General features: G+C 46.1%; 1 protein-coding gene across 3 annotated transcripts in view; it reads left to right on the top strand.

Annotated features, from left to right (window-relative positions):
* Nucleotides 1-13,480, top strand: part of LOC119460991 (mucin-5AC-like) — a 218,012-nt gene that overhangs the window by 46,614 nt on the left and 157,918 nt on the right. For 2 of the 3 annotated variants that reach the window (XM_049672821.1, XM_037722160.2), the window contains exon 2: nt 3,983-4,147. The exons of the other annotated variant lie outside the window; for it this stretch is intronic. In XM_049672821.1, the coding sequence (XP_049528778.1) occupies nt 3,983-4,147 (165 nt within the window). The remainder of the gene's footprint in view (nt 1-3,982; nt 4,148-13,480) is intronic. 3 annotated transcript variants of the gene reach the window in all.

Raw genomic sequence — 13,480 nt, 5'->3', positions numbered from 1 at the left:
TTATTTGGCAAATATTTTGATGCAGTGGCTTGACAGTTTCTGACTCATTGAAGTTCCTCGATCTGGCTACTATCTGATTATTTTCCGCCTAATCGCTCGCGCGTGTGCTCAGTTCCGATAGATTTGTTCTTTCTGCGCACGAAGCTTGAAACGTAGCTGTTTTTTACATTGTAATACCTTGTAGCAAATATATATTACAGCTAGTAACTCGCTTACGCTTGTGGACCGTCACGAAACATTCAGCTTCGACCATTCGTGCGCCATCGGTGTAGTCCGTCATTTATTGTACGTATACAGTGCACACATATTCAAGCATGAGCCCATTCACTTATTCTTGATACGTCGGCGATAGAGTGGGCGTAAGTTTTCCTGCCATTTGAGACAGGTGTGAATGTGCACGAAACTTACTATGACAGGAAGCGGCGCTACTCCCTTTGTCATTGTTTAACGAGTGGTACTACTCACTCTTGCCGACGTTCTGGGTATGAAGCCCTTTCTTTGAAGGTGAGCGATACAAGGCTGGCGGACGAGCAAATTTCTGTATCCTCGAGGAAAGCCGTACATCTCGAAGTGCCAGTAATACGTTTGGACAGTTGCAGCAGCGGTCCGCGAACTTGGCCACACAGATATCATTCTATTCCTTAACATGCCAGTCACTATTTTTGCAGCCAACTATTGCAGACGTCTTCAATCCACATGATTCAATCTAGTATGATTGGAGCACAGTGTGTTAGCGAAAACTCAGTTGCATATCCGACAGCTGATTGCACAGAAGCGACGTAGAAGCGGTAATGGTTTCGTATTCGTGCGCGGTCGCTGAGGAGAGGTATGGCGCGTAATGGCGCGCCGCCGTGAGCGCCATCTCGTTTCTCTAAAACAAACTGCTCCGCGAAAAGGGTCAATATGTCCGTCGCTGAACATAGCTTACTCTGGATCCCGCACTGATTTGAGCGCCTTTTTGTAAAACTTTTTGTAACTTCGCAGGACTTGGTGCAGGACTTTCACAATTGTGAGCCGTACACAAGAAACCGCGGTATTTGTGCGGTTTTCGAGTTGATCTGCCTATGAATAAACCAGTTGGACTCATGCATATCTTGAAGCCCTGCGATTCTATCATCGTCCTGCGAAATTACAGACTAGAAGACGATCATTTCCTCGCTTTCTTGTTCTGGCCTGAGGCTTCACTTGGCCAGCTGCTCTCTAAAATCTTGATTTAGCATCACACGCAACTGAAATGTAAAAGAGATCACGTTTTCACACATCATTAGTTGCTACGGGCTCTTTCCTGCTTGAGCTGTTGGAGCCTGAGGGTTCTCGCAAACTGAAAACGCGTAGGCTAGCGTGTTGTACTTACTGTACGCACATTCGGTTTGGATAACGGCTTGTCTGTGCACGCGGAATTAAGTGCTCGCCTCAAACATACAGCAAATATAAATCTTAAGTTAGATTAATGAATTGCGCTCATATGTAATCCCATATATGTCAGTCTCACCGTCGGCAGTGGATTCGAGTGCCAGAAATTATGTGAAAACAAAAGAAGGCTTGCGGTATCACTTTGAAATTACCGCGCCTGCTCTGCGTCGCGATTGGCCAGTTGCACTGCTACTAAAAAATTCAGCGGCGATTTCGCCGTAAAGCCGTAAATGCGTGATCGTTACGTCGCACCTCGATCTTTGAGGTCCCGGATCCATGATTTAAACAGTGTTCACCACATTGCAAACCATTGTCAAGGAGCTCACTCGACACATGTCCTGCCACTTCGAGAAGCAGCAACCGACAGTATATATATATATATATATATATAGAGAGAGAGAGAGAGAGAGAGAGAGAGAGAGAGTCGAACCCGGATATATGGAATCTGAACAGCTACCTAAAAAGCAAAAGCTGGACCGAAAATTTTCGCGTCAGTATTACTCCTTGAACCCCTGGAGGAATGAACCGAGTTGGCGCTGAAACTCGGTTTCGATAAATGCCATTTGTTTGGTTGGATATGCCATAAACAATATAAATAATTACTCCAACTAGACAGGCTAATTCTGTCAAAATGTTTGGCTTATACAGTCTGCTCTGTCTGTGTACTCTAACTTGCCCCGTGTATTCGTACGATGCTTCACATGGTTTGTCTTCACAGCCGAGTCGTTGTCAGGGCATCCTATGTTGGCCTCTTGGGTTAAATATGGTTTTCAGGTCATCCAAGCTTTAAGAACTTTGTTTCATAAGAGGAAACTTATGCATAAAGTAATTTCGGTGATGTTTGTGGCATTCAGGAGAGAACGCTAAAATATATCGAATGTCGGGGTCAGATTTAATGTCGTCGCGATCTTTAAAAAAAACTGCCGAGCATCGAAAAAAAAAACCATAAAGTTTTATACGTAACTACGCACTGAATCTATCGCACTAAATAAATTATGACTTTCAAAGGCTGACAAAATTGACGCATATACATTACCTTGGACCATACAATTAATTTGCGAATAGGTCTTTTGCAATACTCCCGTAAAGAATATGTGATGATTTCACGTAATCTGTACACTAATATATCGTATTTGTCCATTTTAGGCCCACTCGACAACATGCAAAAGAAGTATTCAATTTGCTCAGCGATTAAAAAAAAAAAAAAAGTTTTTTTTTTTCTGAGGCGGAGAGGGGGGGGGGGGGGGGAAGTGTTTTGGCAAAAAAAGAAAACGGTTAGATTAATGCCCTGCTGATAGAATTTAGTTTCTCACTTAGATGCAAAAAATAAATTCCTGCAGTGAATTGGGGAGGAGGGTATTTGCTATTTTCTGTTTGACATATACTGCATTTGCGATATATACTTCTCGATTATGTCACAATTCCAGGCAACAGTTCACTTTGACTTTCAGCTCCGTAATAAAGTGACTTTTTTCCTGTTCGTACACGAACAGGAGGAACAGTCACGGCCAAGTAGAGCGCTCTTTGGCATGTCCAAGCCACACCAGAGTCCTTTAATAGCTATTGAAGGGCACTGACCACACGTTATTCAAAGGGCTTGTTTTACACTCGCGCTTGAGTGGGGAAATTCGACTCAGAGAGAGAGAGAGAGAGAAATAGTTTAATGGAAGCCGGCGATGTGGGGCAAATACTTGTCCCGACACGGTCGAGCCGGTCGGTGCACGGACCCTTCGTAAAAACTGGGTTTTGTCCTTGGCCAATCAGAGCTGACAAGATGGCGAATTCGACAATGTGGCGAAATTTGATAGCGTCCAGAGCAACGCCCCCTAATCGCTAGAACCAAGCGCTCATGCAGACAAATAATATCTTGGTGGAGCACACATCGTAGACATTCTGAAGTCATGAACAGCAGCTTGCCGTATAATCTTGAAAAAAAAAAATATATACAGAAGCTCCGCTGGAGTTGTCTAAGTATGCGTAAGCGTACCCCCAAATTTCAGTTGGCCCACCCGCAAATTTAAAGTTGGCTCACTCCAAAGTTTCGAGTTGGCCTCACTCCGAAATTTTAAGTTAGCCTGCCCCCAAATTTCTGTTGGGCCACCCCAAAATTTGAAATTGGCCCACCCCCAAATTTAAGTTGTCCCATCCCCAAATTGACGTTGGGCCACCCCTAAATTTCAAGCTCAGGCACCCCAAAATTTTATGCTGGCACACCCCCAAATTTCAAGTTGGCCCACCCCTACTGTAGGCTTCCCATGCCTTTTTTTTTATGGAGCCCTATATGGATCCCTATGAGTATGCATAAATCTGATCATAGGGGTATTCTCTCTGATCAATTGTTTTTTGTTTCAATTGTTCCTTGTAACTTATAAAGCTACCAACCATCTACATTTAAACTATTATAAAGATTTAATCTTAACTTCGCAAATTACGCATTTTTGTGCAGACACAAGGCATTCCACTTGTCATGTGGAGGACACATTTTGCTGGGGTACTCGCCAAAGAATGCTTAGGCATTAATAAATTAAAAAAAATATGAAGGAAAGCATTCTTTGCGCTCTGCTTGCAGATGAGTCCGAGCTCCGGCGGATCGCGAAGCACCTGCAGGAGGTCATTGTGAAGCTCAACTCGACGCTGGTGACCCTGCTGCGACAACGAGACCGGCAGCTGACCCGCAGGGGCCACCACTACGACCTCGTCACGGCCGTCCTGCAAGCGGTGTCGCTCAAGAGACGTGAGTGACTCAGCACAATTTAATTTCGTGGTATAAAGCGTGATATTCAAACGTTTTTCATTTGCGCGAAAAAGTACGCAGGGTAAAATTTGTCCCCTGACTTGGAAATAATCAATTATTAAGGCGAAAGCTTTATATGTCTCATCTTGCAATCGACCTTAAACGGCCTTGAGCGAAAACGCGTCGACGACACGAAAGGTACAAAAAAATGGCCGATGGCGTAAAGAGTAAAAACACGTCAAGAAATGCTCGGATTGACGTCAGATTTCTCAGTGACTCACTACACCAACCCGGCATCGTGTCTTGCCTATATGCAAACGCTCACGCAACAATTTTGACGGTGTGCGGGTCACCTTCGCCATCGTCTTCTATGAGTAAGCAAATGAAAAAGATGAGTAAGGGGGATGACTAAGCAAATTAGACTAAGCAAATTAAGGGGGTCAATCTTTAATGCATCGGCACTTGGGCTTTTGCCTTCAAGTCGTCTTATAGGGATAACGTAAGAGACCATGTGAATTTTTGTTTTGATTCTGACTGACACCTCGAGCCACTGAAGGGGCGATTCAACAAAAAAATTGTCAGGCATGTTCATTAACCTTTTACGACACTATAGTACTAACATTTTAATATATTTTTCATTCGTGTAGTATAACAAATTGGAATAAGCTACCTTTATCCTTTGTGACTGGCATTCAAACCATTCTAGATGTCTACGCTTGATGAACATTCTGGGTTCGCAAGATGCAGTTTGTGCGGTTGCATCGCTTGTCATGTTTGCCTGTTGTATTTCTTTCTTTCTTCTCCTGCCTCTTTCTTTTTTTTTTGCGTGTATTGAATTTTGTGTACCGCTTGTTATTGCTTGTATCTATGCCCTCTTGCCAGGGTCCAATGTTGGCGTGCAGCAATTGTTAAATAAAGAAAAATGCAGTTTTATTCGTTCAGAAACATTCTCCAACCGATCTCAGGCTGACAGATGCCACGAACAGCAAAAGAAAGACCAAGAAATATATCCTCGAATGAAACAAATAGTTCAATTACTTGTAACCGATGTGACACTTCTGGAATCGGAAATAACAAAATATATACGCATACAGCGCATGAACGCGCGATAAACATAAACGTTAAACATTATCCACATCACAAAGTTTTATACGATGCCAAATAAAAAAAAATAGTAAAGAAATAAGAAAAGAAACTAGCAGACCACGTTTACGATCTATAGAGTAATAAGTAAGGGCTGAACATTTTTTAAAGCGAAGCTTTATAGGCTCACAAGTGTCAGCGGGGGTGGTGGTGTCACGCTGAAAAGTGGGCCGATCCTGGTGATAGTGCAGAAAGAATTCGAGCTCAATGGCACGTACCCAGGTGGGCTCACCCTTGAACTACCCTTGTCACACGTGGGACCCGAAGAGACAAAATCACCAGCCCTTCCCCTGTCGAGGAAATGGGGGTAAGCGAAGCGTGTCCGAATCTAGCATGAGGGCTTCCGAAGTCCAGGCGAAACGTCAGCGAAGAGCCGCGGACCCCGAGTTGCGGGAGCGCGATGTTGAGCCCAAACGTCAGCGAAGAGCCGCCAACCCTGAGTTTATAGGGCAAACGAAGCGGAACGCCTGCGACAGCGTCGTCTTGCCACAAGCTTCGCTTACCCCCATTTCCTCTACAGGGGAAGGGCTGGCGATTTTTTTATCTAGCATTTTTGTATACATATCCTTCATCTTTTTTTTCCCCCTTCAAAATCTACATTGTATAGCTACCTATAAATGCAAGAGATCCGGTCACATCAATTTCTTCTTTGCTTTTTTTCCACCAGTACTCTAAACGTCTCTTGCTTATTTCGACTGCCTGTCAGTTGACGGTTCCGTCCACTTAAAACCCAAGTGCTTCTGGAAGGTGTACGTTACCTGCGGTTATCACTGGGTGAATTCCTTCGCATTCCATTAGGATGGGTTGAGTGCTCTTCGGATTTTGGCTGCAGCATCCACATGCCTAATCTAGTTCCGAATATTTGCTCCGGTATATTTTTGTCCTTAGGCAACCGGCTCGAGCCTCAAATAACAAGACACTGCCCTTTGTGTTATCGTACAGATTTTCCCTTCCAATTTCTTTCTTCTCCAATTAACATCCAAATTAACTGTCTCTGTTTCTCTCACTTTCTGATGACTCCTGGTTGTCTATTTGCAGTTTCAATTCCCCTGCTTGGTTGCCAACTTTCTTGACCTCTTCCTCCATTCTGTGTCAACGCTCTTCAAGTACAGATACATGTGCACTTTAGCCACCCATTTATTTTTATTCATGTTCAATGAACCAACTAAACTTGGAGACAGATAAATTATCAGGCACAGCCGTCAATCACATGGCTGTGTTGGGCAATGTCTTTTTCCTGTAAGTTTGGAGAAACCGATACCTGGCTTAGCTACAGGTATTGCACTACAGGTATAAGAGGCGGGTTTATCGTGAGCAGAAACAGTGAATTTCGGCAAATAAGAAAAGCTACTCCCATCATCATCATCACTGACAGAAGCTGACCCCCCTAAAAAGAAAAAACCTGGATCCGCCCCTGGCGGGTGGTTGTGTTTCTATTGTAATTGACAGGTATAACGAAAACGCATAATGAACGAGGCTTCGGTGGTACAAGTCAATACATGATGATGCGTTGACGTTATGAAACTGTGGGGCAAGGACCGAAATTTATTTTTACTCTATATTTTTTAGCGCTGTGGCTATTTATACCTTATTCTTAATTCCTTTTTGATAGATTGAGTTCACTTATGTTTTTCATTTACAACTTTTACCTCGTAGTACCCGTTAGTTTTATAAGCGAGAAGAATAAGGGGATCCCAGGGGTTCGATTGTTTTGTTAGTTAAACCACACGAAGAGAATAGACATCGATGCTAGAGATAGAACGGGGGAAATTAATTGTTGTGTTTAATTGAACTGCAGAAATAATAAGGACATAAGGTCTACGTGTGCTAGATCTAACATTGGCTCGCTAGCACTGCCAGAGCTTTATTCTTATTGCACAGATACATAAATATAAAAAAAAGGGCTAGGAGGGCTAGGAGGGTGGCCGCCTCGGCAGCTCAATTGGTAAAGCACTGCACGCGCGTAATGCGAAAGACACGGGTTCGACTCCCACCTGCGGCAACTTTTCTTTTCCTCCGCTTTAATTTCCCATTTTCCTTATGATTTCTACCTTTAAATTAAACACGACAATTAATTTCCCAATGCTTTCTCTGGCTTCGTTGTCTGTTTTCTTAATGAGGTTTGAAACTGTAAATTCTATGTCTCCTTTGGCGCTTTTTCCGGCAGCAACCCTAGTGGACTAGTTGTAGTCTACCTTTCTTTGTTCTATACTGTTCAGTGGGATTCCTCTGTCTGTACAGTTTATTTGCTCTTATACTATGCCCCAGGTTCGCGTTGCTCTAGTTACTTATTTGTAAAAAAAAAAAAAATTGTGTAAAACTTCTTTTCTGACAAATGCATTGAAAAAAGGTAGCTAATGTGCGCAATACAGCAACATATTTGTATTACAAAGGAAGTGACCTACGCAGTCAAGTGCGACTTCGAGTGAATCCGAAAGTCGACGAAGAGATACGACCAAATCATTGTTTGTCTGAACTCGGTGCTTGCAATTAGCTACTAAAGCTACGGAAATTGCGTGTTTCGTGGGTGAGGAAGAGTTCACGAGCGAGAGTGTTCAACCAACGGCGATTCACGCTTCAGTCTCCAGGTTCTAGGCTTAATGAGCTACGAAGAAGCTGGGGGCTATATTAGCTGCGAGCTCTCAGAAGTGCTGAACCGCCAGGCTCACTTCAAAGAGCATGCCGCTGCAAGCGCCGAATGTAGCAGTGCGACACGCTGTCACACTTAATAACGGCTTAACCCAGGGTGTGGGACCCCACCGGTTACGAGCAGCGCTATACGTAAGCAGAGAGAGCTGTTGCGTATGTATATACCTGCGCCAACGTGAAGTGATGAAATATAGTTAATGGTCATGGCCATGACAACATACCCCGCCTTAGTTATGACAAGAGCGATCTGTCTATAGGAGCAAACTGCTTAGCAATATATCGCATTTCTCACAGCGGCCTCATTCGCGCAAATCTGCGAGAAATTTTGGATCAGTGACACATGACACGTTTACCATTACGCACACCATATTTGTTGCCAGCGGTTTTCGTACTGTCATTGTGAGCAAGTCGCACGGTGTTTTTTTCTTCTTTTTTTTTTCTATCACTGCGCAAACAATCTCCTATTGGGAACCGAATTTGATGGTAACGCTGTAGTAGATGTAACGCTCAAAGTGCACCGCTAAAATTATGGGCAAACTAAGCAAGATATGAAGATAATGCTTGGCATAGAGAAAGTCGATAAACTGAAACTGGCATCAGCAAATTGCAAGTTCACGGGATAAGTCATACAAGTATTTGCCAAGCAAATGACACGGCCACCTTTAATCAGGTCTGTCATCCGTCGCTGTGGCTTATGTGCTATAAAATTGTGAAGATGTCGTGTCAATAAGGCCTAACGCCAACCCCCTCGTCAAGGTTATACAGAACGGTTCGCTTACGAAGTGCGCTCATATAAAGGTGAAGCGCGCGGTCGTTCATGGTTCGGCCTCCAGCACAGGAGTCATACTCAGCGTTCTTGTTATATAAAGTCCTCGCTTTCTTAGATCTCAGGCAGCGAGGTGTGGTCATTGTTTTCCTGCCGTAGTTGTTATCGTAGTAGTAACCGTCAGATAACAGCGCGTTAAAAAAAAGGGACGAACGTAGAAGAGACATACACAGCGCTGTGTATGTCTCTTCTAGGCGGTCGTCCCTTGTTTTATTACGATATCAATTATATGGACACTCCAAAGCGGATTTCTGCCGTCGGCGTCGCCGTCGCCGTGAGGTTCAGTATGACGTCAACGGCGATGAAATCGTCGCCGCGCTCCGGACGCTGTATGTGCGAGTGAAAGGGCGCGAGGGACGCGCGCTTTCATGGGGAGCGAACACACGTCGGAGAGCAAACGCGCGTTCTGCGCCGTGCTCCCTGAAGGGCTGCAGAATTAAGCGTCTCCTTCCTCCTTTACATTCACCATATATAGAGAGCAAACGCGACTTCTTCCGTGGCGCGAAAGGCCGTGGGGGGACGGGAGGGAGTGAGAGGAGGCGACGTTTAGCTGTGGCACCATATACGTATTTATATAAAAACGTTGCGAGACGAGAAGGTGGGTAAGATTTCCGACGCTGCTTGACGAGTGTCCCATTCTGATCTCGTCGAAAAACTCCGAGCCGCCCCCAGAGGCACCGGCAACAGTCACCAACGCCACGCGCGTTCGGTGCGAACGCGGGCAAAACGCCGACGGCGTCGACAACAGTTCTGCGCGTTGCTGGTGCTGCTGCATGTCCAAGTTTATACAGCGATAAAACTACTACCCCTACTCCGTATAGCTCTCTACTAATTTGCTATCGCAATTGATGCTTCGCCTTCGGGTGAAACTGCGACAAAAAATTTTTTGACTGCAGACAGACGGATATATATATATATATATATATATATATATATATATAGATAGATAGATAGATAGATAGATAGATAGAAAGTTTTGTTGCAATGCTTTGCCCTTATCACCTTTCGGTATGCGCCCGGTGATGATGAAGATACCGGGGGTAAAATGCGTGACGTGGAGGACGGACGGACGGACGGATGGATACTTCGCAATTCTCGTGCACATAAATTTGCACGAGGATTTTTCTCGGGCGATCGAGATTCAGTTATAGTTAAATATTCCGATGTATAATGGAGCAGCAACACCGTTTTGCCGTTGAAAGAGGCCACTTCCTGCATGTCATCTGTAGCAGGAAATATTGACTCCGGGTGTCCGAAGGCTAAGCTGTGTACCGTTCAAGGCAAAGAAGAGTGGGAATGTCCCGTTTTCCATAGTTGCTATTCGTGAGGTGACAGCGCGCCTGGCGCCCGTAATGGAAAGAAACGGTTTCTGCGACGCGACTGCTGGGCCAACTGTTCTGTCCGCGTACCCCGTAGCTATATACTCGTGCAAAGTGATATTGACTGCGCTGGGAGTTGGTTGTAGTTCTTCTTCCTGTTCGTCCGGCGCTGTGCCTCCATCGCCCTGGGCGATCGGCGGATTTTGGGCGTTCGATTCTTTCCGGAACGTTTTCCATTTCAATTTAAACACCGCGCCATGTCCAGTGCCCTTTAAGTAACTATTATGTAGCAGCAAGGACAAGACTTTATTTTAGCCTTGCTTCTTTCTCTCTCTATTTGCTACCGGAAGTACGCGTGTGTTATATGCGCTGTACACGTACATTTCCTTGCCTGCCAGCATTTTCTTTTCTTTTTTAACAGCGGAGCTGTTTAAGTCGGCCGTAAGTTGTGCCGCGAGCCGAAAAACATCGCTGAGCGATGAGTCACCTGGGTTGCCTAGCAAATACCTCGCGGAGCGGCGTGTGCTTCGCCTCCTCTCCGTGCCGTGCACATGTTGCCTTGACATGGGACGTTAAGGAGAGGGACGGAGAGCATGCGGATGCGGAAAGAGAAAACGAGAGCGAGCGAGCGAGAGAGAGAGAGAGAGAGAGAGAGAGAGAGAGAGAGAGAGAGAAAGAAATTGTAGCAGCACCAACGAGGCAACGCGCAGAGCTGCTTCGGACGCCGCCCGCGTTCGCGCCGAACACGCGCGGTGTCCGTGACTGCAGCAGGCGCCTCTGGCGTTGGCTCGGCAGGTTTCGACCAGCCACGCCCCGGCAAGTGTGGAGGCGCAGCTTGGCCGTGACGTCACCGGGGAGATAAAGCTAGGAGCCGCCGCGACGGCGGCAGAACTCTCGTTGACTCTGTGGCGAGTACATGTACCCTTGACATGGGACGCCCAAAGAAGATCCGGACACCCGACAAAGAAGCCGCGCATCTTGAAGCGCGGCCAAGGGAGAATCTGCGTGTCGGCGGCGAGCCGATTCGGAATACCGTGCCTAGCAGCACTTAGCATTTCCTAGCAAAACTTAGCCAAGCCTAGTAAAACCTCGAAGAAAAGCTATAGGTCGATCACCAGTTCCGCTGTTCACTCCAGCCTTGCACCAGTAGTGCAAGCTGCCCAGGTTTTTTTTTTATCTCTCCCTGTCTTGCTTTGTTGTATATGTGTCGCATAGCATTTTCCTTTACTTGGCGGTTGTTCATTATTATTGCTTATTACGTTCGTGTGTTTATGAATATTTGGCGCAGATTTCAACGCCGTACTTAATACGTTTGTTCATCACGTTTAATATGTGATTATCACGCTTTTATCTCTACTCATATGTTTGTTAACAATTTTCATTGCTTTTCAAATATTGAATGCATTTATAAACATATAGGTGTACTGTAAAAAATTACCGCCCTTACACTACGTGAATATGGTCAAACAGCGAAGCTGTGTTAGTTACATCGAGTTTACGAGTGTTACATGTGCATGTGTTGCACGTGATGCAATTGCGTAAACACAAGTAAACACAGATCCACAACAGGAACTTATATTGAAACATTGCGAGGCGAGAAGAGGCAGCAACTTCCGACGCTACTCGACGAGTGTCCAGTTCTCTGGCAAAAACCTGTCGAGGCATCGGCTGCAGTCACGGACACCGCGCGCGTTCGGCGTGAACGCGGGGAAACGAGGGGAAACGCGGACGGTGTCGGCAGCTGCTTTACGCGTTGCGTGTTATTCGAAAAGGCGCGCCGCACAGAAACACCTTCCCTTATCGCCTCTCCTCCTCGCGCCCAGCGCGGCCTCTCATTGGTCGCCTCCTCCCCCAGCACTTCTCTCCTCCTTTGCTGGTAACGTTACCTGCCCTCCCCCTGCGCGGTTCTTATCCTCTCCTGGCCACGTGACCTGCGTGACGCTAAACAGACGGCGAAGGGTCGACTGAGAACAGCTTCGCTGTTAAAGAAATGCAACATTCTGGAGTAAAGCTCTGCACTGGAACGAAAGAATCGTAGATATCGTTTCGGAGAACAGTTTCGTAGACGCAGCGCGCTACGGCGACGGACAGGCCTTCGCTGCGGTTAGCGTAGACCATGAAAGTCAAGTAACAAACGCAACCTCGATTCGGACGACGTCCTCTGAGATCGCAGAGCAGGCTGCAATAGCGATGGCCTTATTGGATGACAAGAGGACATCAATCTACAGTGACTCGAGATCAGCCGTTCGGGCATTTGCCAAAGGAACCATATCCGAGCTGGCCCTAGGGATACTAGGAAGCGAGGGGATCAAGCCACACACAGTCATCTGGTTTCCAGCCCACATGGGACAGATCGAGGGTGCCCCGCCCAACCTCAATGAGTCGGCACACAATGCTGCGCGAGGGATTATCAACCGCGTAGCTACGAGTACCGGGCAGCGTGACTTTGGGGGTACTGACAATCAGGACTCTCCCTCGTACAACGAAATTACCTAAGCACTTTTGCTTGGCTCGGAGGATCTAACCCCTCCCACATTGTAAACTCAATAGACCTCAGGCTTTAACACTAAGGCTTCTAAAGACGGGGGCATACCCAAGCCCCCTACTTCTTCACAAAATGCACCCCGAAATTAAGACAACAAATGCATGTGCACTATGCAGTGACTTAGCGAGCTTACCTCACATGCTCTGGCGGTGTTTAGCAAGCTTCTCACATGCTCTCGCAGTGTCCCGCGTTACACGGCGATGAAAGCAATACTTCTTCACGTTGGGATGCGGTTCTACGCGGCCCCAACCTCGAAGAACAGTTATGGGCTGTCCAACGGGCCCGCGACGCGGCGGAGAGCCTCGGACTCTCTGTCCCGAGTTAGACGCTCGGCCTCTCTGTCCCGACTTGGGAACGGCCCGCTGCGCGCTAGCGCGTGCCCTAAAGGACCCTTATAAAGTTTTTCATCCATCCATCCATCGGCATTCTGTCAAACGTCACTTTGCTCTGAATGTACACTTCAATAGTACGAGTTGGCGGCAAAAGGCAACACGACACCTATGTGAGCCTACCGACTCTCAAGCTTGCTATATCTGACGCTCTCGGACATTTCAGCAATGTCAAGAGACTCACACTTCAATATTCTGAAACCAGTTCGAAAAAAAAAATAAAACTGGCATTTTCACAATCAACACTTGTCGCACGATTCCCGGTCCGCTCAATGCGAAGACCTCTCAGTACAATACCGATGCTCCTAAACAAGCTAAACGAAGTAATATGATTTGCACCGTGGGAAAAATGAGACAAAATCAAAAACCAGGAGAAGACAAGCTACGAATGTGGTGAATTTTAGCTCCCCTGAATTTTTCTTGTGAGTGCTGTGGCTTTTTAAAGCATTTTTTAGCTTACTT

This window comes from Dermacentor silvarum, chromosome 8, assembly GCF_013339745.2.
Source record: "Dermacentor silvarum isolate Dsil-2018 chromosome 8, BIME_Dsil_1.4, whole genome shotgun sequence".
In the NCBI taxonomy this organism is placed as follows: domain Eukaryota; kingdom Metazoa; phylum Arthropoda; class Arachnida; order Ixodida; family Ixodidae; genus Dermacentor; species Dermacentor silvarum.
This window is presented reverse-complemented; position numbering and strand designations above follow the sequence as displayed.